Here is a 20,309-nt window from a genome sequence, read left to right as displayed (position 1 = left end):
TCCTATGTGTATCAAAATTGCCTTATGTCTGTAGAGGTAATTTTGCAAGATTCAGCATTACTCTCTTGAGATGTGGTATTTAAAATATATCTGGTAAAGCATTTGAACAAGAAGGTGTCTGTTAATAGTGCACTGCATTGTGATAAACTGGTAAACAATTCACTCCATATATTAATCAGTCAAAATAAATTGTGGTTTTGCAAGCTTGAAAATATACAATACATTTGAATAGTCAAATCATTGGTGTTGAGTGTTACTGTGTCCAGCCAAAAAAGATGACATTAAAAACATGAAAACAGTCATAACTGGGTAAATCTATAAATATCTTTAATGCATAACTATTTTAAAACAGTGTAGTAAGTCTCTTCACTGCTGCCTTTAAGTAAACAGCTACATATGTGTTTTTTACATCAGTCTTAGAGGGACAATCAGTCTATAATCTCACTGCTGGTTCCAACAGAAAGTAATGCAGCATTTTAGCTTACAAAGTGCTTTAATCTAAGGAAATCAATATGTAAATGTGTTTTGTGTAACCATGTCTTGTGTCAGTCATGTTCAGCGTACTGCAGTATGTATATGTAAATGACAGATCTGTAATATATAATTACATATTTGCTAAAAGCAAACTCTGAAAGTTGATTGCAGTAGCACTAAAATATTGTTAGTACAATAAACTTCTTTAGATTCTATAAATCAATATCTGTGCTTGAGAACAGAATATAAAGCATATTTGGAGATGTCAGAAAATTATAACAATGGGTTTGATATTTTTTGCCCGTAGCAGAATACTAACACCAGTGACCACTAGATGTCATTGCAATCTTGCAGTCCTGATAATGTACAAAATCCATTTATAGCCACAAAAATCTCAAAATGACTTTTCCCAGAGCAAACAACTCATTTAGAAAAATATTTAAAAGCTGTAATAAAGCTATTATATGAAAGGGTTTTGGGGTAGGGTGGGGGGACCTTTTTGCATACATTTAAAGGCCATTTCCAGGCTAAGGCTTTTAAGACAGCTATGATATCCATGGATCCTTCATCAGCTCTCACTTGCATTTCCATCACTTTCTTTGTCTTCCTGTCTTTGTCAGACTGTGACTGAAGAGCCTAGTCAAAAGTCAAGCATCGGGACTCTTCAGCATGCAGTCTCTGTTCTTCCTGGAAAACAAATTTTATTATAACAAGGTTTATTAAAACTTTTCAAGAGAAAATGTGAGTGGTGCTTGTTATGGCAAAACTCCCACAAAGGGCCTCAGTACACTGCCCTAATCAAAAGAGCCCACTCTCATGTCTGTACAATGTTCAAGTGCAGAAATATGGGGGCCCACAAAGGGCCTCAATACATTGCAATGAGTCAAAAGAGCCCATCTCCATGTTCTACGATGTTCTTCTGTCAAGATATGGATGGGTCATGTTTCTATACAGTTGTTAGGGTGCTCTGGATGGTTGCTATGGCATGGCTAGGAAGTTGCTAGGCTGTGTCTTAATGGCTGCTTGCTAACCTGATTCAAATGAGTCAACCCCCAAGTCTCTTTGACATTCAGATAAGGAGATATGACCACTGTGATCACTTCGCAGTGTTAAGTCTATGGGATTTTTTTTCGCCAATTTTTCGCCTGATTGCTTAGAAATGTCATAACATGTCTTTCCTCTTTAAGGTGGTTGATATGACATCTATTTATGGGTGTACAACAAACGGTGCGGGATGAGTTACATGCCAAAGTTTTAGTGGAAGGAATTTTGGAAAATCTGTAAACAAATGTTGCTAAAAGCAAGCACTGCTAATTACCTTTTCTTAATGCAACTTTAGATTTATTGATTGGTTTCTAATTACTTTGCTGAAAAAGAAAACAGCTCAAACCAGCCTTAGCGGGGGTTGCTGGTCATAGCTTTTTTATCATTGCTGGTTTAAGCCTTTCTTCCAACCTGGCCAGCTGTGCCCAAAACCCCTCTAAAACCAGCCAACAGACCACGCTGGGAGTCTATCTAACCAGCTTAGGGTATGTTTTAGCTGTTTAGCTGTTAATTTTTTTTTTTTTTTCAGCAGGGCAGTACCATCTGTATTTCATACACCAATTAAAAAACATGTGAATGCTTCCTTACTTGCTCTATCCTGGGTTCCTGATGCTTGTGCTCGCTGGCCAGCAGGATGCACTGTGTCACTTTGCCCATTAACTTCAACCTTCACTCTTTGTTCATTTGTCGAGCTCTCTGTCTTATTGGTTGCTGTGTTCGCTGTCTTGTTTGGAGGATTTGTTGCATGCACTGGTTTCTTAGCAACAGGTGGCGGCACCTTTATTGACTTTCTTGTTCCATTTGTAATCATCATCTTTGCTTGGTCGGAAACCTGAATTATCTCAGCTGCAAGATTCTGTTGGTGGCTTGCCTGGGCCTCGGGAGATGTAGGTGTTTCGATGACAACTTTTTTTGTGCTCTTGGAGAAGATAAAACTGGCAGTAGATGCAGGGGACTTATGCAATTCACAGCCTTCTGGTGTTTTTGGGGATGGAACAGGGGAACTAATACTAGTAGTTGAGGATAAGCGTAAGTTGAGCATTGCTGGAACTCCATTGGAGCACATTGCAGCAGTTTTCATACGTATGGCCTCTTGTAGTCGCATGGATGGGACAGTGCCTGTGGCAAAAGGTGATTTAGTGGGTGGGTTAGATTTCAAAGTTAGGGATCTGCGAATTGGCTTTTGTGGTGCTGCTTGACTGGAGATATTCTGATCATCATTTGTTGTGGCCTCAAGGCTATCATTGTCTACTTGATCTTCACCGGCATTTACAGACCGTAGTCGCACCATCTGAAGTAAGGAAGATGTGACAAGAGGAATGTTGGCATCCTCCTTTGGAATAGGTGTGCTCTTGTGTCTGAAAAGCAGTTCTTTGCTCTTGTTATCCTTGGTTAAAATGTTCAGTTGTCTTTTAAAGTTAACAGTAGATTTGTCTTCCACTGACAGATGAGGTGCAAGAGGCACATTTGTGGAATTTGCTTGGGTATCAAGTGAAAGAGTGGAAAGTTTAGGAGGGACTTCAGTTGTGTTTTCCATGTGAACGTGGTCCATAGAGAAGTGGGAGACATTGTTACAACACTGTGGGTTGTCATGTTGCCTGTCCTCCATATCGGTATAATTGTTTACAGTTATTGTTGTGAGAATAGTATCTATCTCTGATCTTTGTTGTGCACTACTGGCCATATCATTGGCATTAGATGACACCAGTTCTACATTGGCATGCTGTTCACAAGTTTCTTCATGACAATCATGGGAAATCTCTGATAGAGGTTCATGGATGAATGAGGGAGGCGGTGGGGGGAAGTCAAGTTCATATGGTTCTTCAAACATTGAGTCAGCTGAATCCATTGGTGGTGGTGGAGGAGGCCAAGAAGATTCCAGGCAAGGAGCCTCTTCTGTCACTTGCCTGTGTTCCACCTCATGAGCCAGTGATATGGACACTGAGGAAGCTGATGATATTTTAGTGGGTGGTGGAGGAGGATGATGTTCTGGAGGTGGAGAAGGAGATGGAGAAATGCCATTGACCTTAGGTACTTCTATATCAAGCGTTTGCATTAATTTATGATTTGAAGTGTCCTGAACAATGCAGTTTCTTTGGTTCTCTGTATCAGTTTCATCGCTCTTTGGAGTGGATGTTGTACTCACTAATTCAGCACCTCTATTGACTTCACAGTATGTTTCTGACAGCATACTTTGATCAACTTGAATGGTTGGTAACTCCCTGTTAAGAAATGGTTGACTTCCTTGTTCGCTTCGGTTTGCTACATTTCGATTATCTATCCGAATGAACTGATTGTTCTCCCTCATGTGAGGACTAACTTGTTCATTTCTTTGCAACATTGAGCTATCATTATGCCTCAATGCTGGAAGTTCTGCCATCATTTCTTTCTGCACTTGTAGTAGTGCAGACTCATTTTGTTTTTCTAAAACATTTTGTTTGTTCTTTTTCCCAGTCTTTCTTTCTATGTCTGGAGTCTGTTTCTCTGGAATCATTTGCTCAGTGTTAGGTACTATATCTGTTTTTTTATTTTTACAAATTAATGGCTCTTTTTGCTGTTTTTGAAGTTGATGTAACCTATAAGGGTTTGGTCCTGGGCCACATAATAGTTCAAATGTGCGTTTATTGTGAATCCAGGTCTCAGGGGGTGGAGGAGAGGGGGCTTTTACTTTAGGTGGAGGGGGAATGTTGAGGATGACGGTTGGTGGTGTAGGTGTCACTTTGTTTTGCACTATTGTAAACAGAGGGGAGAGCTTTAGTGACTCTGATGGAGTAGTGGTGGTTTGAGTGTCCTGATGTCCTGTGTCTGATGTGACCGAAGACAGAGATGTAATTGATGAAGAGACTGAGACCGCTGGAGAGGTCCGTACACCTGCTCTCTCTGGTTTTGAAGGCTGAATTCTCCTCCTCTCAGGTGACGAGGGACTGACCTCTTTAGGGGAATGTGTTGGTGTGCCACTCTGGCTTGAGTATCCACTTGAAGGGGACAATGTCCTATCAAATTTATTTTCAGCTGTTGCTATCTGCTGTGGAGATGAGTTATTTGATTCAGCATGACTTCCAGTTAAAGCCGGATCTGGACTCAGTGGGCTGGATTTTACAGATGACTGGAAGTCTTTTGATGATCTAGGCACTGAAGAATGAACAGAGCTCTTCTCTTTATTGGTGGACTGATTACCTTCTTTTGGACTGCTGAGATCTTTACTTATTTGCCCATCGTTTTTTGCCATATCATTGAAATCTTTTATGTCTACACATTCCCTTGATCTCCGCTTAAGTTTTTCATGGTGCAAAGAATAGGTTCTCTGAGGTGGTGCTGGTGGTAGTTTAGTCTTCATTACGGAGAGACTTTGAGAAAATGAATTGCTATTCCTGACATTTTCTCCTTCATTGCTCAAATCTCCATGCTGCAATCTTGTGCATGTACCATCAGAGCTTAGCCAACTGTTTGAGCTTGCAACACTAACGTCTTTTGGGTTTAAATCTGAGACTTCTTTGGTGCTGTCAACAACACATATTGGTGGACCCCTTCCTTTTGAAGAGATCGTGGAGGAATTGGAGACAATAGTCTCAGATGATTGCGAATGGCTCCTGTTGGGGCTGTTGGCAGGTAGACCTTCATTTGTACCACCTCTGGACCGTGAGGAAGCTGGACTAGCTGATGCTAAGCTACTCTTGCTAACAGTACATAAACTACGCCGGTTGTGACAATGATTAATTTCAATAACATCTATTGCAGCAGGCATAATTGCGTTTGGAATGATCTTGGATAAATAGGTTGCTTGTGGTGAGATAGACATAACAGGACCATGAAGCTCCTGTAGAAAAGAGTGTGCGGTCATTCCTGGCACAGCAAGAGATTTGGGCCTCTGCACATTATACATTCCTGGCCCAAGCTTTCGGTTTAGGGAAAAGTCATTGTCATAAACAGACTGGATGTGTTGTCTTAGGAGCTCCTCATCAAGTGATGTCTGAAGGACCTCAATATTCTGCAGGTGTACACGAGCCCCTTCATGATTTACCGAAGGGATGTCTCCATTAATTGTTGGGATTACAACTGTGCCAGATGAATCATCTTCACAATCATGCTTTCCATTTGGAAGCTGCTGCAGTATAGTTCCTCTTGTCATGTCTTCAGTAGAAAAAATGCAAAGTAAAGTCATTATTATTTGATCTTTAGTAGAACAACTTGTGAAAGTTGAGGTTTTAATGTATTGGTTAAAAACTTTCTGATTTTTAACATCTGAGAATATGACAATGCATTTACATTTATTTATTTAGCAGATGCTTTTATCCAAAGCAACTTACAAAAAAAATTATTATACTAGCATAGATTCACATACCAAGTTCTCTCTGGACTTGCTGTGGTATGCCCATGATAGTTGTTCTTCTACTCCTCCTCCTGGTCTTGTCCAGTCTTTTAACTGGGTCCAGTGGCTTGAATGTAGAACCTAAAAGAACATAAACATGGATTGAATACCAAGAGTAAATATATCACACCATTCCCTCCAACTACTTTGGAATTTCATGTGAAATCTAAGGTAAAATGGCTACAGTTGCTCCACAATGTGAGCTATAAGGAATACATTGTTAATCCTGAATATGCAAAAAGTTGGTTTATTTATCTTCATAAAGGAATAGATTACCCATAAATGAAAATCATAATTTATTTACTCTCACTCCAAACACAAATGACTTACTTGTTGCGATCACTGATTTCTGAACAATAGCAGTTGATAGTGACTCACTTTAAAGCCTAAAGAAACACCCTAAAGTGTCATAAAAGTAGTCCATGCAAATCATGTGCCATATTCTATGTCCTCTGAAGGCAAATCAAATAAGGAGACACATCAATAACATCAAAAGTTTGGTCACGAGACACGCAAGAACCAGTGAGGATTATTATTTTTGACGTGCCGCCATATTTTATTTAAGCAGTGTATACAGAAGTTGATCAATGATATGTTTGATCTGAATTGAGTGAATAACTTATTTTGGTCAGTATGTTGTGGTCTTTTCTTAACAAAAAGTGACTGTATGCCTTCAGAAGACTTGGATTATGATGCACAAGTCACATTAACTACTTTTATGATACTTTTGGGTGCTTTTTTAGCTTTAAAGTGATTCACTATCAACTGCCATTGTATGAAAATCAGCAACATTCTTTAAAATTCATCCTTTTGTGTTCCACAGAAGATAGGTGGTCATTAAAGTTTATATATTTGGGTGCACTATCCCTTTAAGCCAGTGTGGAATACCTTGACGTGTAAGCACTGGACGAGCAGACACTGCTGAGACAGTAGACACTGAGATGATGTAGTGTCCAGGAGTGCTATCAGTCTCAAGTGAGTCATGTCTTTCTTTTGAACTGGCATCTTCCTCTGGCTGTTAAGAAATGGAGGGCAGCATAATAAAATATTGAATGCACAAATGTATGTGTATTTTAAAGAATAAACTCATATGGTGATACACTGTACTCTATAGTTTTCATTACTGAAGCTCACCACAGTCTGATCATCCTGAAAATCCACCCCATTGTTGTGCTCTGCATGGAAGAAAGATTGAGTGAGGTGCATGAGAAAACAGTTATATGTTAGAAGGTCAGAATATGAGCAGAGCATTAAGGCTGTTGGAGGTCAGTATGTTTTGTGAACTGAATATGATGGGGATAAGTCTTACCTTCCTGTTGTAATATCTTCAGTCCCTCCTGGGCCTCTGTATGCAGGTCCTCCAGATACTGTGGCCTGCTACCCTCAATGAACACATTCTCCTGGTAATGCTGGGAGGGTGTATAGTGTACGGTCAGCTTGCTTTGTTCATCCTGCTTTTGTCCTGCTAAACATAGAGGATTGGGAAGATGATGTTAATCTCATGAACTAAATGTATGCAGTCTCCCAAAATCTTCTAAACAAGTAGTATGAGATCACCAAAGAACAAGCAGAGTTTTTCTTTCTTTCTTTCTTTTTCTTTCTTTCTTTCTTTCCTCTCCAGGACTTTCCCTTTCTTTTTCCTTCCTTCCTTCCTTCCTTCTTTCTATTTAGTCTCCCTTCCTTCCTTCCTTCCTTCCTTCCTTCTTTCTCTTTAGTCTCCCTTCCTTCCTTCCTTCCTTCCTTCCTTCCTTCTTTCTCTTTAGTCTCCCTTCCTTCCTTCCTTCCTTCCTTCCTTCTTTCTCTTTAGTCTCCCTTCCTTCCTTCCTTCCTTCCTTCCTTCCTCTGAAGTACCTGTTTCCAATCTAAAGATTCCAACAAAGTACCTGTTTATCACTCAATATGACTATGCTTGGCTATAATCTTGGGAGCTGAGGTTAATCCTCCAATCAAGGGCAATGCACTTGATTCCTCAGGAGTCATAATACAACACAGGTTCCTCTTCCACTGACAACAGACTGACAGGCAAACACACTACCATGGTCCCTGGTGTGTTAAGACTAGGGCTGGCTAAAGCCACTGAAACACAACACCCGAGGGAGCAGATACTGCTTAAACTAGAATGACCTAATAAGAACACCAGTTCAAGGTACTCTAGCACTTTGCCTCATACAGAGTTAGGAATTAATGGAATAATTCACCCCAAATGAAACTTCTGTCATCAATTATTCACCCTCATGTTGTTTTCTTCTGTGGATGGCAGAATTTTAGCGACTGACAGCCTCAAGTCACCATTCACTTCTATTAGATCTTTTTTTCCATACAATTAAAGTGAATGGGTGCTAAGAATTAATATTCTGCCTGACATACAGGTTTTAAATGTCTTGAAGGTGAGTACATTTTCATTTCTGGGTGAATTATTCCTTTAAGAGAGTTTTATTCAGACTCATTGCTCTGTCATCACCTCACATGCTAAAACATGCAAATACAGCTCAGTTTATAGAGACTTCATTATATTAAGCCTTATTTTTAGTCTTGACAAATTGATTTTTAGAAAATGTAGAGTTTAAACATAAAAGCATTATTACTGTATATTACTGTATTGAGTCAACCAGTGGCCTCAGTTAGGACAATGTCTAACTGGCACTGAGACTTCTGGACGATGGGTAGAAATGGGACACTTGAGGGTGGCCTATCGTTGGACCGGGGCACTCTCAAAGGAACAGTGAGTAGCCTCATACTGGTGCCCCTATCATTTTCCTTACATACCCCCCGAGTGCCTTAAACTATCAGGCATCAGATAACAACAGCTTTGATGTTTCCAAAAGGCACTGCAATATGGAGTTAATGTGAGTGTTTTTTTCACTTAAAAGAAACCTCCTCCTCAGCCTCTTAGACATTTATGCAGATTTCTAACTGCTTAGTAGGTATCAACTTTTAAGCTTCTTGTCTAGCACACCCCATGGGGGTGTCAGGTGTCCTGGCATTGACTGCAAGCATTGTGATGATGTAGAGAGACAAAACAGAGACTGGAGCAAGTGCACTGTATGAGTCCATTTAGCAAATTATTCCTTTTTTGAAGTTAAAGGAATATCCCACGTTAAATACAACTCTGTAAAAACACAGACAGTTATGTGCTTGCAAAGGAAGTCTATGAGACAAACCTCAGTTGTAAACTGATTTCTGTCAACAGACTTATTTCTTTGCATTTACAAACTGAGGGATGAATCAAAATAATTTTCTGTGGTAATCCACAGCATGCCACAGTTGCTGTTAATTTATCTTAACTTTTAAGTAACCCAGAACATTCCTTTTAATTTTGTTAATTGTAAGAGTAATAAACTAAAATGAAAATTTGCAAACTTTGTTGCCAAATATAAAGGTATAGTTGTAAATTAAGAGTGCACACTTAGAATTCTTAAGGTAACGATGATTTGGATAAGTTGTTTTTGGCAGGTAGAATTAGGCAAGTAAACAATGGAAAAAGTCAATTTACTGTATGAGGCCCCCGATCCTGTTACTTTTATGACTGTAGGACAGATGCAAAAGATAAACGAACAGTAAAACAAATGTAACAAACAGTAATAGAAAGATAATGGACTCAACCTTAATATATATATATATATATATATATATATATATATATATATATATATATGTATATATATATATATATATATATATATTTTGTTTTTGTTTTTTCCCCCCTGTTGTTTAGGACCTGAGACACAGTGGTGTCAAGTCTGTAAACTTCATAATGGGCCTTTCATTGCACATTTTCAAAGTCCCTAAGTACTGACAACCTGTATACTGACTTTTACAGAGTTTGCCACTTGTTATAAAAACACAGAGAACTTTCCTGCCCCTGTCTGTCTGCAAGGACATGTATTATTCTACAACAGTGCAATAATTTCAGCATTTTTGCTTATTGTGCCAACAATAAGTCTGGAAGGTTAGCAAAGACTTCTGATCCAGCCACTATGTGAACTTTTTGTTGCAAGCACATGAATGCAAAGAACAGTGATTGCATTTTCAGTATTTTGTAAGTCTACACTTCTACTCTAGTCTACAGTAGATAAATTAGCTAGAATAGTCTAGATTCACATTGGAGAGACATAACACATAAACACTTTCTAAGATTCAAAAAGTTATTCAATGAGAAAGTATTTTTTAAATATTCATGATGAATGTTGAATAATCGTAAATTAATTCTTGGACAATTTCAGCAAAGCCCCTTTTCTACTTACCCTTCTTTTTGAAGATTGACAGCAGAGATCGAATGCTTTTACTTATGAAGACCACCATCTCAAGATAAAGGCCCTGGCAGATACCATTGTAATGATTTAAAAGTGTGAAGAAAGAGGCTCTAACTTCAAGGATAAGATGTACACTCCTTCAAGCAGCATCATTAGGCTACTAACTGTCCACTTCTGCAGCCAGAGACAAACTGATGTCTACAGTGTGCCACCAATCCCAACTGCCCTGCTCCGTCACATCTTTCCCTCCCCTCTTCATCTCTCCTCCCCCTCTTCCAACATCTAACTGAGAGGTGTCCCTTCAATGCGTTGGCTGCTTTGCCCCTATTGTTTCATACTCCAACTGAACTTGGGATTCTTCTTGACGGGAGTCTGGCTAATACCACAACTAAAAATCTGCTTGGAAACATGCCACATCAAGATCAGAGCATCTGCTCTACAATTTGATGCAAAGGATAGTGTCTGATTAGTAGAAGGAATTGAGATTCAGAAAAGAGGATACATTTTTATTTCTTTTGAGTAGACAGTGTTGTATGTGTTTGTTTGTGTTCTTTTTTTTGTGTGTGTGACAATCTAGAATCAAACGCTTCAGCTAAATCTTTCAAAAGCCAGGTGTGTTATACCGTATGTAAAGATAATACTCAAGTGGGATTTACTCAACTTTCCATTTGCAAAATCCTTGTGATTTAGTATGCATTATGAATTGATCCTTAAACTTTGAAAGAATAGTTCTTGAAAGGAATTTTTTTTTTCACTCTAATCCTGATATTGTTCCAATTCCAAACCAGTATGTCTTTCATTCTTCCGTGAAACACAAAATTAGATGTTTTGAAGAATGTTCTTATCTTAGTACCTGCAGTTTGTTTGTATTTTGCCAATGTTAGTATATTTGTCATGTCCTTCATAATCCTCTTTTGCCGCTTTAGCTGCTGGTCTTTTTCAGAAATGATTTTAAATGTTCAGTTTAGGGTTAGAGTAGCATCAGCCACCATTTGGCATGATTCATACACCTCTGCAGGGGGCACAGCTGTGTTCTGAAAAGGGAACACACTTCTAAACAATTTTGTCCTCACTCGCTGCACAGTTGCTGGCTCTGGCACTAGAATAGAGACTCGAGTGGAGTTGGCTAAAAAGTGTGGTGCTACTTCAAACTGAGAGATGAAGGTCACCATTTTTCCTTGCAAACTTCCATTCTTGGTTTACACCTGAGATTCACCAATTTTTCCTCCAATGTTCTGTATCTTTGTATCATTAGTAGTGCATCACTATTACTATTGTGTACAATAAAATGGGTGAAGAATTCCTTAGACTTACAATGAAATATGGACCCTAGCCAAATCTAGGGATCAGAATATAATGGAGACATGGGGATGGGCTCGTTTGACTTGGGCCAATAAGCAACCACCCAGAACACCCTAGAAACCACCTAGCAATCATCCAGAACATCCTTACAACTGCTTAGCAGCTTAGCAACTTACCAAAAACTGCTTAGAATACCTTAGCAACTGCACAATAACACACTGGCAGCCATTTTGAAGACCCTAGCTTCATGGAGTGAATTTTCTATATATTTATATCTACCTATTTCTCCCTAACTTCCAGCCTGTCGCTCAGTATACACCCATTCCACAGCTTCTTTATACTGCTCCGTCTTGCCCTTGGCATCTCTCCATCACCCATTCATCGATCTTATTAGTGTCTTCACAAATGGAAACACGTTCTTGTAGTTTTCTCTCAAAGTCTATGCCAAACGCCTTAAGAAAGTATGGGACTGCTTGTTGTCCAACTCAAGTAATCCCATTAATATTAATCAGGGGAGCCAAAAGACACCATCTGGCACATGGTATGGGATTAGGGGTGAGGAGCATGCCTTTAAACAGCCACCAGACCATGATTTTCTTTACACAGAAGCTTTTGTGTCTTAGATACACAAGAAACAAATTGAACACTTTTGGTAAATGACAGCGGTATAACCCAAACACATGACTGACTTGACAATTGGGTTTAGACAAAAACACACACAAATCATTTATAATGACAGATTGCATTTTTGATGTGTTTTAGAAGTTTATGGTTGTTGATTTCTTTATTCTCCATAGTGTTGCCAAACATAGTATTACGCAGAGAGTCCAGTTGCGCAAATGTGTGTTTTTTTTTTTTTATTTTTATTTTTTATTTTTTTTTGTATGTTGGTTTCAAACACCTAGCTCAAAACACTCTTAAATTAGAACACTTTTTGTTTTGTTATTTCTACCCTCCAATGTAAATTTTCACTCTCTGAAATAAACTTTCACTATCATCATATTTTTGTTACAGCTCTTGGATAAACAAGCGAACATATTAAAATCACACTGGCACACATTTAGGTAAGGGTCAACAATATTATGAAGGCAGATTTTTACTAAAATATTTAAATATGTTCTTAGGAGGATACAGGTATTTTTCATGTGAGGTCAGGGCAGGTTTATTGGAGCAGGCTGCCATATGTATTAAATGTCATAAATGTATCAGTTGCAATATTTGATGGCCAAAACAATGTTTTGATATTGTTACCTTTTCTATTTTGGTTGTTTCATAAATCTTTTTGTGCTTCATTATTGTTTTATATTTTTAATTTGATGAAATTAAAAATATAATGAAATAGGGATGAAAACCCTATTTTAGGCTGTTTAATGCAGGTGTAGATTTAAAAAGAGGCATAGATTTAGTTTCGGGGGTTATGATGGAGGGGTGACGGGGGACCGTGTCCCTCCGAATGTTCAAATGAAAACTATGCCACTGGTTTAAAGGCAGGTTCCATTGTGTGACATTGTGTCCCACTATTGGGGCATGTTGTCACAAAAGGTCAATGTGTGTTTAATGAACTGTATCTTTTTTCTTTTTTTTTACAGGGCAATAACAGTGAAAATGTTTAATAGCTGTTTTGTTGTCAAGACTTCAAGGTAGGTGGCTTCCAAAAATAAACCCCTGAGAAATATTCACTGGAGGAAACAGTGGGACAGCTAGCCCCAATCTCCCCTATACATTTCTGTAATATATTTATAAAACTGTAGTTTAAAACAAAGTATTAATAACATTTTACCAGGAGAAATTGGTGATGAACTTTGATTTATTCAGCAGTCCATTCTTTCACAAAAGAATATGTTTCATAAAGTCCACTAGGAGGTGGTACAGGATGTCTCTGTTGTTTATATTGCAATGCCTGGTATATCTGCTATAGATTCACTAATCTACCCTCATAATGTATATTTTATATATACTATATATACTATTTTTATTGTATAATGTGTATTCTATATTGTGTGTATTGTATACTGTACATTGTATGTTATTTGTATATTGTGTTATGTGTAATTATGTGTATATTAGATGTGTAAATTGTGTTGTGTAAATCTGATGTTTATTGTAAATTGGTATATGTCTCATCACTGTCACAACTACTATGTTGCTCGTAACTGCACCCAAGAATTTCACCCAAATTGCACTTGTGTATATGATTGTGTGACAATAAAACTGATTTTTTTGATTTTTTTTTAATGAACATCTCTCCTGAAGTCATCTAGAACTGGTTTCCTAAACTTGTCCAGATAAACAAAAACAAATCTGAACGAGGTGAACCATATTTGGGAACAACGATGCCAACACATTACACCAAAACAGGCCAGTTTTCAGGGTTAGAGTTTAAAGGTTCAGGGTTTCAAGTAAAAACTCACAGTAAACCTTTGAGATGTTTTCTTGACTGCAGTGAGATAGAGGTACATTTAAGGGATCTTCAGCAGCCAAATTAGTTGTTGTTCTGAGATGCCCAGAACTCACCTCATTCTCACAACCCCTAATTTGAAAATCCAGAACTATTTACAGCACTTGCTCAGATCTGTCCTTTTTTAACCCTCCTTACAATTTTACATCGTTTGTGTATAGGTAATATTTTGAAGGTTCTAAGGGTGAGTTCAAGGTAAAAGCTACGAAATTTGAGAGAGACAATATGCTTAAATATTTATATGTACCACCCAGTGAGACCTAGTGCTTTATGGTTACTTATAAACGTGGGATAATTTTTGCCCTGGGCTTTCACAGGTGGGCGTACTCTTTAACGTTTTACTTAATCTGGGATAAACACCAATAGAAGATTAATGTACCTTGGAGATCCTTTAGCTTCTATTTTCCCCATCATGCTTGGCTGCTTAAGGTGACCGTTTTCTTTGTATCTCTGATGAGGTAAACTACAACTGTACAATGTTTGTTAGCCAATATGTAATCTTCCATAAAATGTGCACAAATGCCAACAAATTAGCTTTCTTTGTTACACACACCCTTAAAATGTACATTATCAGTTTGACATTTGCCAACCAGTGAGCCTTTTAATCTTTTATTGTTTTTGAATTGTATGTAACCTCTACTGGTTTCTGTTTGAAAGCAAGCATGACTAACACGGCCCTGCCCTTGCTATCTTAACTAAATCTTGCATTCCAACAATGGGTTTCTTTGTTAAACATTTTTCATACATCTGCCTCTGCAGTTTTCAAGCTCTGATGACTAAACAAGAAGCATGTTGTCGTATTTAAGGAGAGGATCCTGATGTGTTAGCTGCATCTCAAGAGTTGATGAGGCATTTTCCTCATCCTCGCTCCCCTGCACTCTGTCTCCTGATAAACTGCTCATTCATCTGGTTCATTCAGAGCAGCCTGCAGTGCACCACCACCACCACCTCAAGTCATTAGTGAAGGAAAGCACAAGACAAGTTCTGCATCTATCAGTGTTTACAAGTCCCCTGACATCGTGCTAAGCCTTCTACTGTATAAACCTTCTTTACAAAAACTACAGTGTGGAGTAATCCTTTTTCCCACACACACCTAAGGAAGGCTCCATCAATATTTGCTATTAACAGCATGAGGTGTTGAGATAAGCATGTTCTATCAGATAATCAGTATCTTGTCTTGTCCAACAGACAATGAAACTGAGATGATATTCTTAAAGGGGTTTTCTTACTTAGTAAAATTCATAGTACCCAAAAAGTATTCAGACATTTAAAGCATGCTTAAAAATGTATAAATGTTATGGTTTTACACAGCAAAATATCACACCTTTCAAGCAATACATTTTACCAAAAAAAAAAAAAAAAAGTAAAAAGATAGATATTCTGATATAAGATATAAGCAATAGATATACTGATCAAAATTAAGACAAAGTATTTAGACACTTTCTGGTTGTCGGTTGTTAGTGGAACTTGTCCATAATGTGATGAACTGACTTCATATGGACACTTACAATTACTTTGGGTGTAGTTGGTTAAATGCAGGGATTAAAAATGAAATATTTGTTCATTCTGGTTCTGAGTAGAAACTGTATTTTTACTTTCTGGCTCCAGCTTCCAGGGCCTCCATACCGATTTGAACATAACATTCTTTTTAAAATTCTCGACAAGCGGACAGTCCTCGTCCTGCCGTTGACTGTACAAAAACAAAACAATATGCATGTATCGAATGCATTCGTATTCGCTCGTGGTCAAAAGAGTATACTGGAATGCAGATAAACAAAGTAAACTATATAGCCTCAAGAGTGGGTGATATACCAGTTGCAGTGTTGCCAGATCTTGCAAGAAAAACAAGTGACCTGGGGCCGGTTGCATAAAGCTGTAAGGGGACACCACACGAAGGGGTGTTCCAGATGAAACTGGGCAACTCAAGCCCTCCATGCAGGGCCCTTCCACAAGGCCGTTAGCGAAGTGTACATGCGATGGTCACTTCGAGGAAGTATTTTTTCCATTTATGATCACGTGACCCTGGGTGGTGTGTCCTCGGGATATATTTTAAAGCAAGGTTGTTGATCAGAACAATTACATGTTTAAATGCTCGGGCAAGCGCTATAGCCCTTTTATAACAGATACTTCTCCTCCTCCACAGTTTACATTCGTCCTCATGCATAAGATAGTAGTAAGCAGAGAGGTACTCCAAAAACAGGGTCCATTTTTTCCTGTAGGCTGGTCTAAACCTTGTGGTGTATTATCATTTATTTATTATTAAGACCTCTCATGCACCAAATAACTTTCAGCGGGAAAGTTCATTCATGTATTTTATATACATTTATGTACAGATATATTACTACTACTATTATTATTATTATAACAGCAACAGTAATCAGTTTTAAATAAGAAAAATAAATATTATAAAAAGTATATTTATTTGCAACAACAAATTAACAGCAATAATTAAGAGATTCCTGTTGTTAGAACAGCTGCGCTGCATCGTCATGGTAACGTTCAGGCAAAGTGGAAGTGACATATGTCTTTCATTACTACCTTCATCAAAGGTGTTCCAAATGGCCATACATGAGACACGAGTGCCCTGTTCCCTCCAGAATTCCCACTTCAAGGGCTCAGCCCTTCGGAGGGTGTAGGGCATAGGGATGCTCACTTCCGTTTGGAATTCGCCCTTTGACTTCTACAATGGTAACACAATCCCTTAAGTGTTTTTATTATATGGGTTAAAATTTTATTTTGAAGCGATTTTGAAGCATTACGTTCTTCTAACTGGCAAATATTTTCGGCGAAGGAAAACCGCCCACAGTCTGCCATTTTTTTAAGCTGTTCAGTGTCTTACTTTTCCCATAATGCAATGTGAATTAGACTGTTTTACTAAAGACAACTCATTGTTTGATGAAGTCTTAAGTTAATGGCTATGTTTATGAAACCAGCCCCCGGTCTGGGAAAACAAGCCCATAATAAGCGACTTGCTTATTCACTCACTCCAACAATTGAACTTTGTTCCCATTTTTGGTTACATTCTGCAAAACATTTAGTTCATTTTCGTTTTTTGTTTTTTGTTCCTGAAACCGTTTCTAGTCCCTGGTTAAAAGTAATTGCAAAAATGTCTACAAAAAGGGAAGTTTGTTCTGAGAAAATGTCTAGCATAATTTGTTTGCAGATGCCACTTGGATTGATATTTTGTTTTCTAATGCAGTGAAATTTGTACATTTTTAAGTACGGTGATTGTGTCCAAATATATATTTTTGGAGCCACTGTACTGTATATGCAAAATTATCTTGCTTTATCAGAGATGTTTTTGGCAAAAGAACACAAAACCTACAGATTTTTAAAACACTGCTGTTCATGGACTCCATGAAGAGTCTTTCTGTCATGATTCTGTCACTCTGTCAATCTGAGTTTTTGTGTGACAGGATCGTGACATCATTGTTCTATGTATGTCTTGTGTTTCATTTTCTGTCTTTGTTATGTCACGTTCCTGTCACTCTGTCAGGCTGTGTTTTTGTGTGACGGGGTCGTGACACTATGGTTTCATGTCCGGAGCATGGTGTCTGGATCCTGACTTCCCTGTCTGATTCTGTTTCGGTTTTGGTGTTGTGGTCCGGACACTCATGCTCCATATCTTGTCTTTTATTGGAGTGCATTGCGCTTATGTCATCTTGGCGGCATGCACTCACGTCAGTCGTTTGTGTTTGTTTCTCACGACCACAGACGCGCTTTGCATTGTGCTCGCTTTGCGCTCTGTGCCCGTGTCGCAATTTGTCTTCACGTTGTGCTGAGGTTCAGTCACTTCGGTCTGAGCTGTCGGTTTATTTGTGGCCGAACTCTCGCACAGGTGTCTTGTCTCGTGTTGTCGCCTGTTGCATGCATCACATGGTGTTTGCCTCGCAATGTACACTCAGGCTTTGTCTGTGTTTATTTTTTGGATTAATAAAACCTTTTGTTTTTTCACTCTGCATTTGGTCCTGCCTCTGCTGATAACTGTAACACTTTCACATACACACTGATACATGATTTGTCTTTGTGTGTGTGCAGTACGGAAGCATACATTTATATGTTTATATCCATAATGAGATATGGAATATTAGAATCCAGGAAATCTATTTAGTGTATCTAACAATGTTGCTCTCAACACAAACAACATCAGTCTTATTTTCATGACGTTGACATCTGCAAAAGAGATATACAGCCCCTCCCCCAATGAACTGAACCTACTTTAAACTGTCCGTGTACTGTTAAATGCTTCCACCAATAAAATGGTACAATAAAGCATCCACAGATAAGATACATGTAGCATCCCATTTCTTTAGTATTCTATTGTCATCATAACAGAGGTCATGTTAATAAGCAGCTGTGTGTTGCTGATATTCCTGCACACGCTCAACTACATCACATACGTGACCCTGTTTACCCTGAGCAGAGTCTTTCTTTCTCTTTATCACAGCTGATCACTCATTAGTGACAACATCTCCAGGCAACAGACAGTTTTGACCACAACAATGTCAATTACAATGTCACAACAATGTTAATTACAGCACTGCATCATACTGCAAACTTCATTGTGTGCTCCTCATTTCCTCACCAAACTTTTGAATCTATCTCCTTCACATAAGACATTTTTATTCATGAAATGTTTTAAAAACAGCTCCATTAAATTAGTCTTATGAGGAGATTTCAAACACATTGTCAGTTTGATTTAAGAGCTAAGAATGAGATTCAATGTCATCCAAAATGTTACGGTCAAACCCTTCCAGCAACAGTTAGAAATGAAAAGGGAGAAAGACATAAAAAGTAATCAACACTGGGGAGAAAAAAGGGAGAAAAAAAAAAAGTAACCAAAACATGTAAAGATTATTGCAAATATCCTTCCACTGCGATTAACTGTTCTCTTACTCTAATGCCTGATACAACAATTCTAAGAACTTCAGCTTTGTGGTATTTTTACTCTTTAACATAAGAACAGGCTATTGTGATTCATTTTAGTAAGGGTGATGATGTGTTTAAAGAACTTTTAGTTTGGTGCAAGCACAGTTTTGCTCTTTTGTTTGTCAGTGCTGTTCATAATGTCTGGCCTGTCTACTGTTTGAAAGGTCTGACTTCCTCCATAGCGTTTTAAACTAGAAAATTCTTGCAAGAATTCAAATGGGTCACATCCATTTTCTGGTCTGCGCCACACTATCGATGAAAGCCCGGTTGATGCATGCATGCTCCAGAGATACGGTATAGGTAAGAGCAGACCAGATCATTGGCACGAGTGGTTCTGTGATGGCCTCAAAATCAGGGTTCAATTGCTTCAAATTTAATACAAATACATGCCAAGAAAATACATGGCAACAAGGTTAATCGTGTGCTGTTTATTTTGACCAACAGAGGGAGCTGCTCGCTATAGCAGCTTTAAGTCATTCGTCTTCCATTACTGATTACTTGTTCGCACCAGTTTTGCCATTATACTGGACCAGAGAGCAAGCGCAATTGAAAAGAAACATCATTGTTAACAGGTTCAAGGTGAGGCACATAATAGTTATGTTATTAAGAAGTTATATTGTTATGTATTATAAAAAATTAATGCATTTAAAATAAGAATACAACATTAATAACATGGAAAAATAAATGAAATGTATAATAAAGTATCTGCAAAGAACAACAGTAAATGTAAGTCATCACATTACAGCATAGATTACATTGTGCTTTGCTGGGAAAGAAGTGACTGAAAAGAAACATCATAATGCGTAAGAGTTGATCAAAATGAAAGGTATAATTAAGAAAAACAGGTCCATAGAATATACCATATGAGATGACTGATAGAAACCTTTGGGTGAAATAGTGTAATACTAATTATAATACTAATTATTATTATACAATATTGAATGTCTTTGTCATGACTACAAAGTGGAAATTATCCCCAACAATATGAGGCATCTAAGGGGGGCAATCAGCCCTTCAGGAAATGGTCGACATGTGAGCTCATTTCTTTTGAAATTCCTCTGCCAGTTTGCCAGCAAGCAAGTTAGAAGCCTACCATCTTACTTTTAGGAACGTGCCAGGTAAAGGTGAAGGAAAAGAGGAGAATAGAAGGAATTTTAGAAGAGAGTAAGAAGAGTAGTTCCCTATCGAAGTCACTCGAGCTGTGTATTGCTATTGGGACATGTCCCATGTCACGTGGTCTGAAGCCCTTATACAGTCATGCCAATTTAATGGCTGATGACGCTTAAGCGACACCCCCTAGGCAGACACGCTCGCTTCGCGCCATCGCGTCAGATTTTCTGTTCTTCAGTGAACGATTTTGACTAAGCCCGTGTTTGTACCAACGACTCACGTCGAAGCGAGGATCATTATTCTCCCTTTTGAGTGGAAAACACATAAGGATGTTGTTATACAGCGTAGAAATTTTCAGAGCAAATTTTAA

General features: G+C 38.2%; 1 protein-coding gene across 5 annotated transcripts in view; it reads right to left on the bottom strand.

The window, feature by feature from the left end:
* Positions 1–306: 306 nt before the first annotated feature.
* LOC127421189 (uncharacterized protein KIAA1522 homolog) overlaps positions 307–20,309 on the bottom strand; it is a 66,871-nt gene continuing 46,868 nt past the window's right edge. For 4 of the 5 annotated variants that reach the window (XM_051664018.1, XM_051664021.1, XM_051664020.1 and 1 more), the window contains 6 exons: positions 7,197–7,352; positions 7,022–7,062; positions 6,776–6,902; positions 5,861–5,968; positions 2,107–5,649; positions 307–1,161 (listed from right to left, as the gene is read on the bottom strand). In XM_051664018.1, the coding sequence (XP_051519978.1) occupies positions 1,139–1,161; positions 2,107–5,649; positions 5,861–5,968; positions 6,776–6,902; positions 7,022–7,062; positions 7,197–7,352 (3,998 nt within the window). In that variant the 3' untranslated portion in view covers positions 307–1,138. The remainder of the gene's footprint in view (positions 1,162–2,106; positions 5,650–5,860; positions 5,969–6,775; positions 6,903–7,021; positions 7,063–7,196; positions 7,353–20,309) is intronic. The other variant, XM_051664022.1, reaches the window with a different exon arrangement.

The sequence above is a fragment of the Myxocyprinus asiaticus genome, chromosome 30 (assembly GCF_019703515.2).
Source record: "Myxocyprinus asiaticus isolate MX2 ecotype Aquarium Trade chromosome 30, UBuf_Myxa_2, whole genome shotgun sequence".
Taxonomy (NCBI): Eukaryota; Metazoa; Chordata; class Actinopteri; order Cypriniformes; family Catostomidae; genus Myxocyprinus; species Myxocyprinus asiaticus.
Note: the sequence above shows the minus strand (reverse complement) of the source record. Positions and strands in the feature narration are given on the sequence as shown.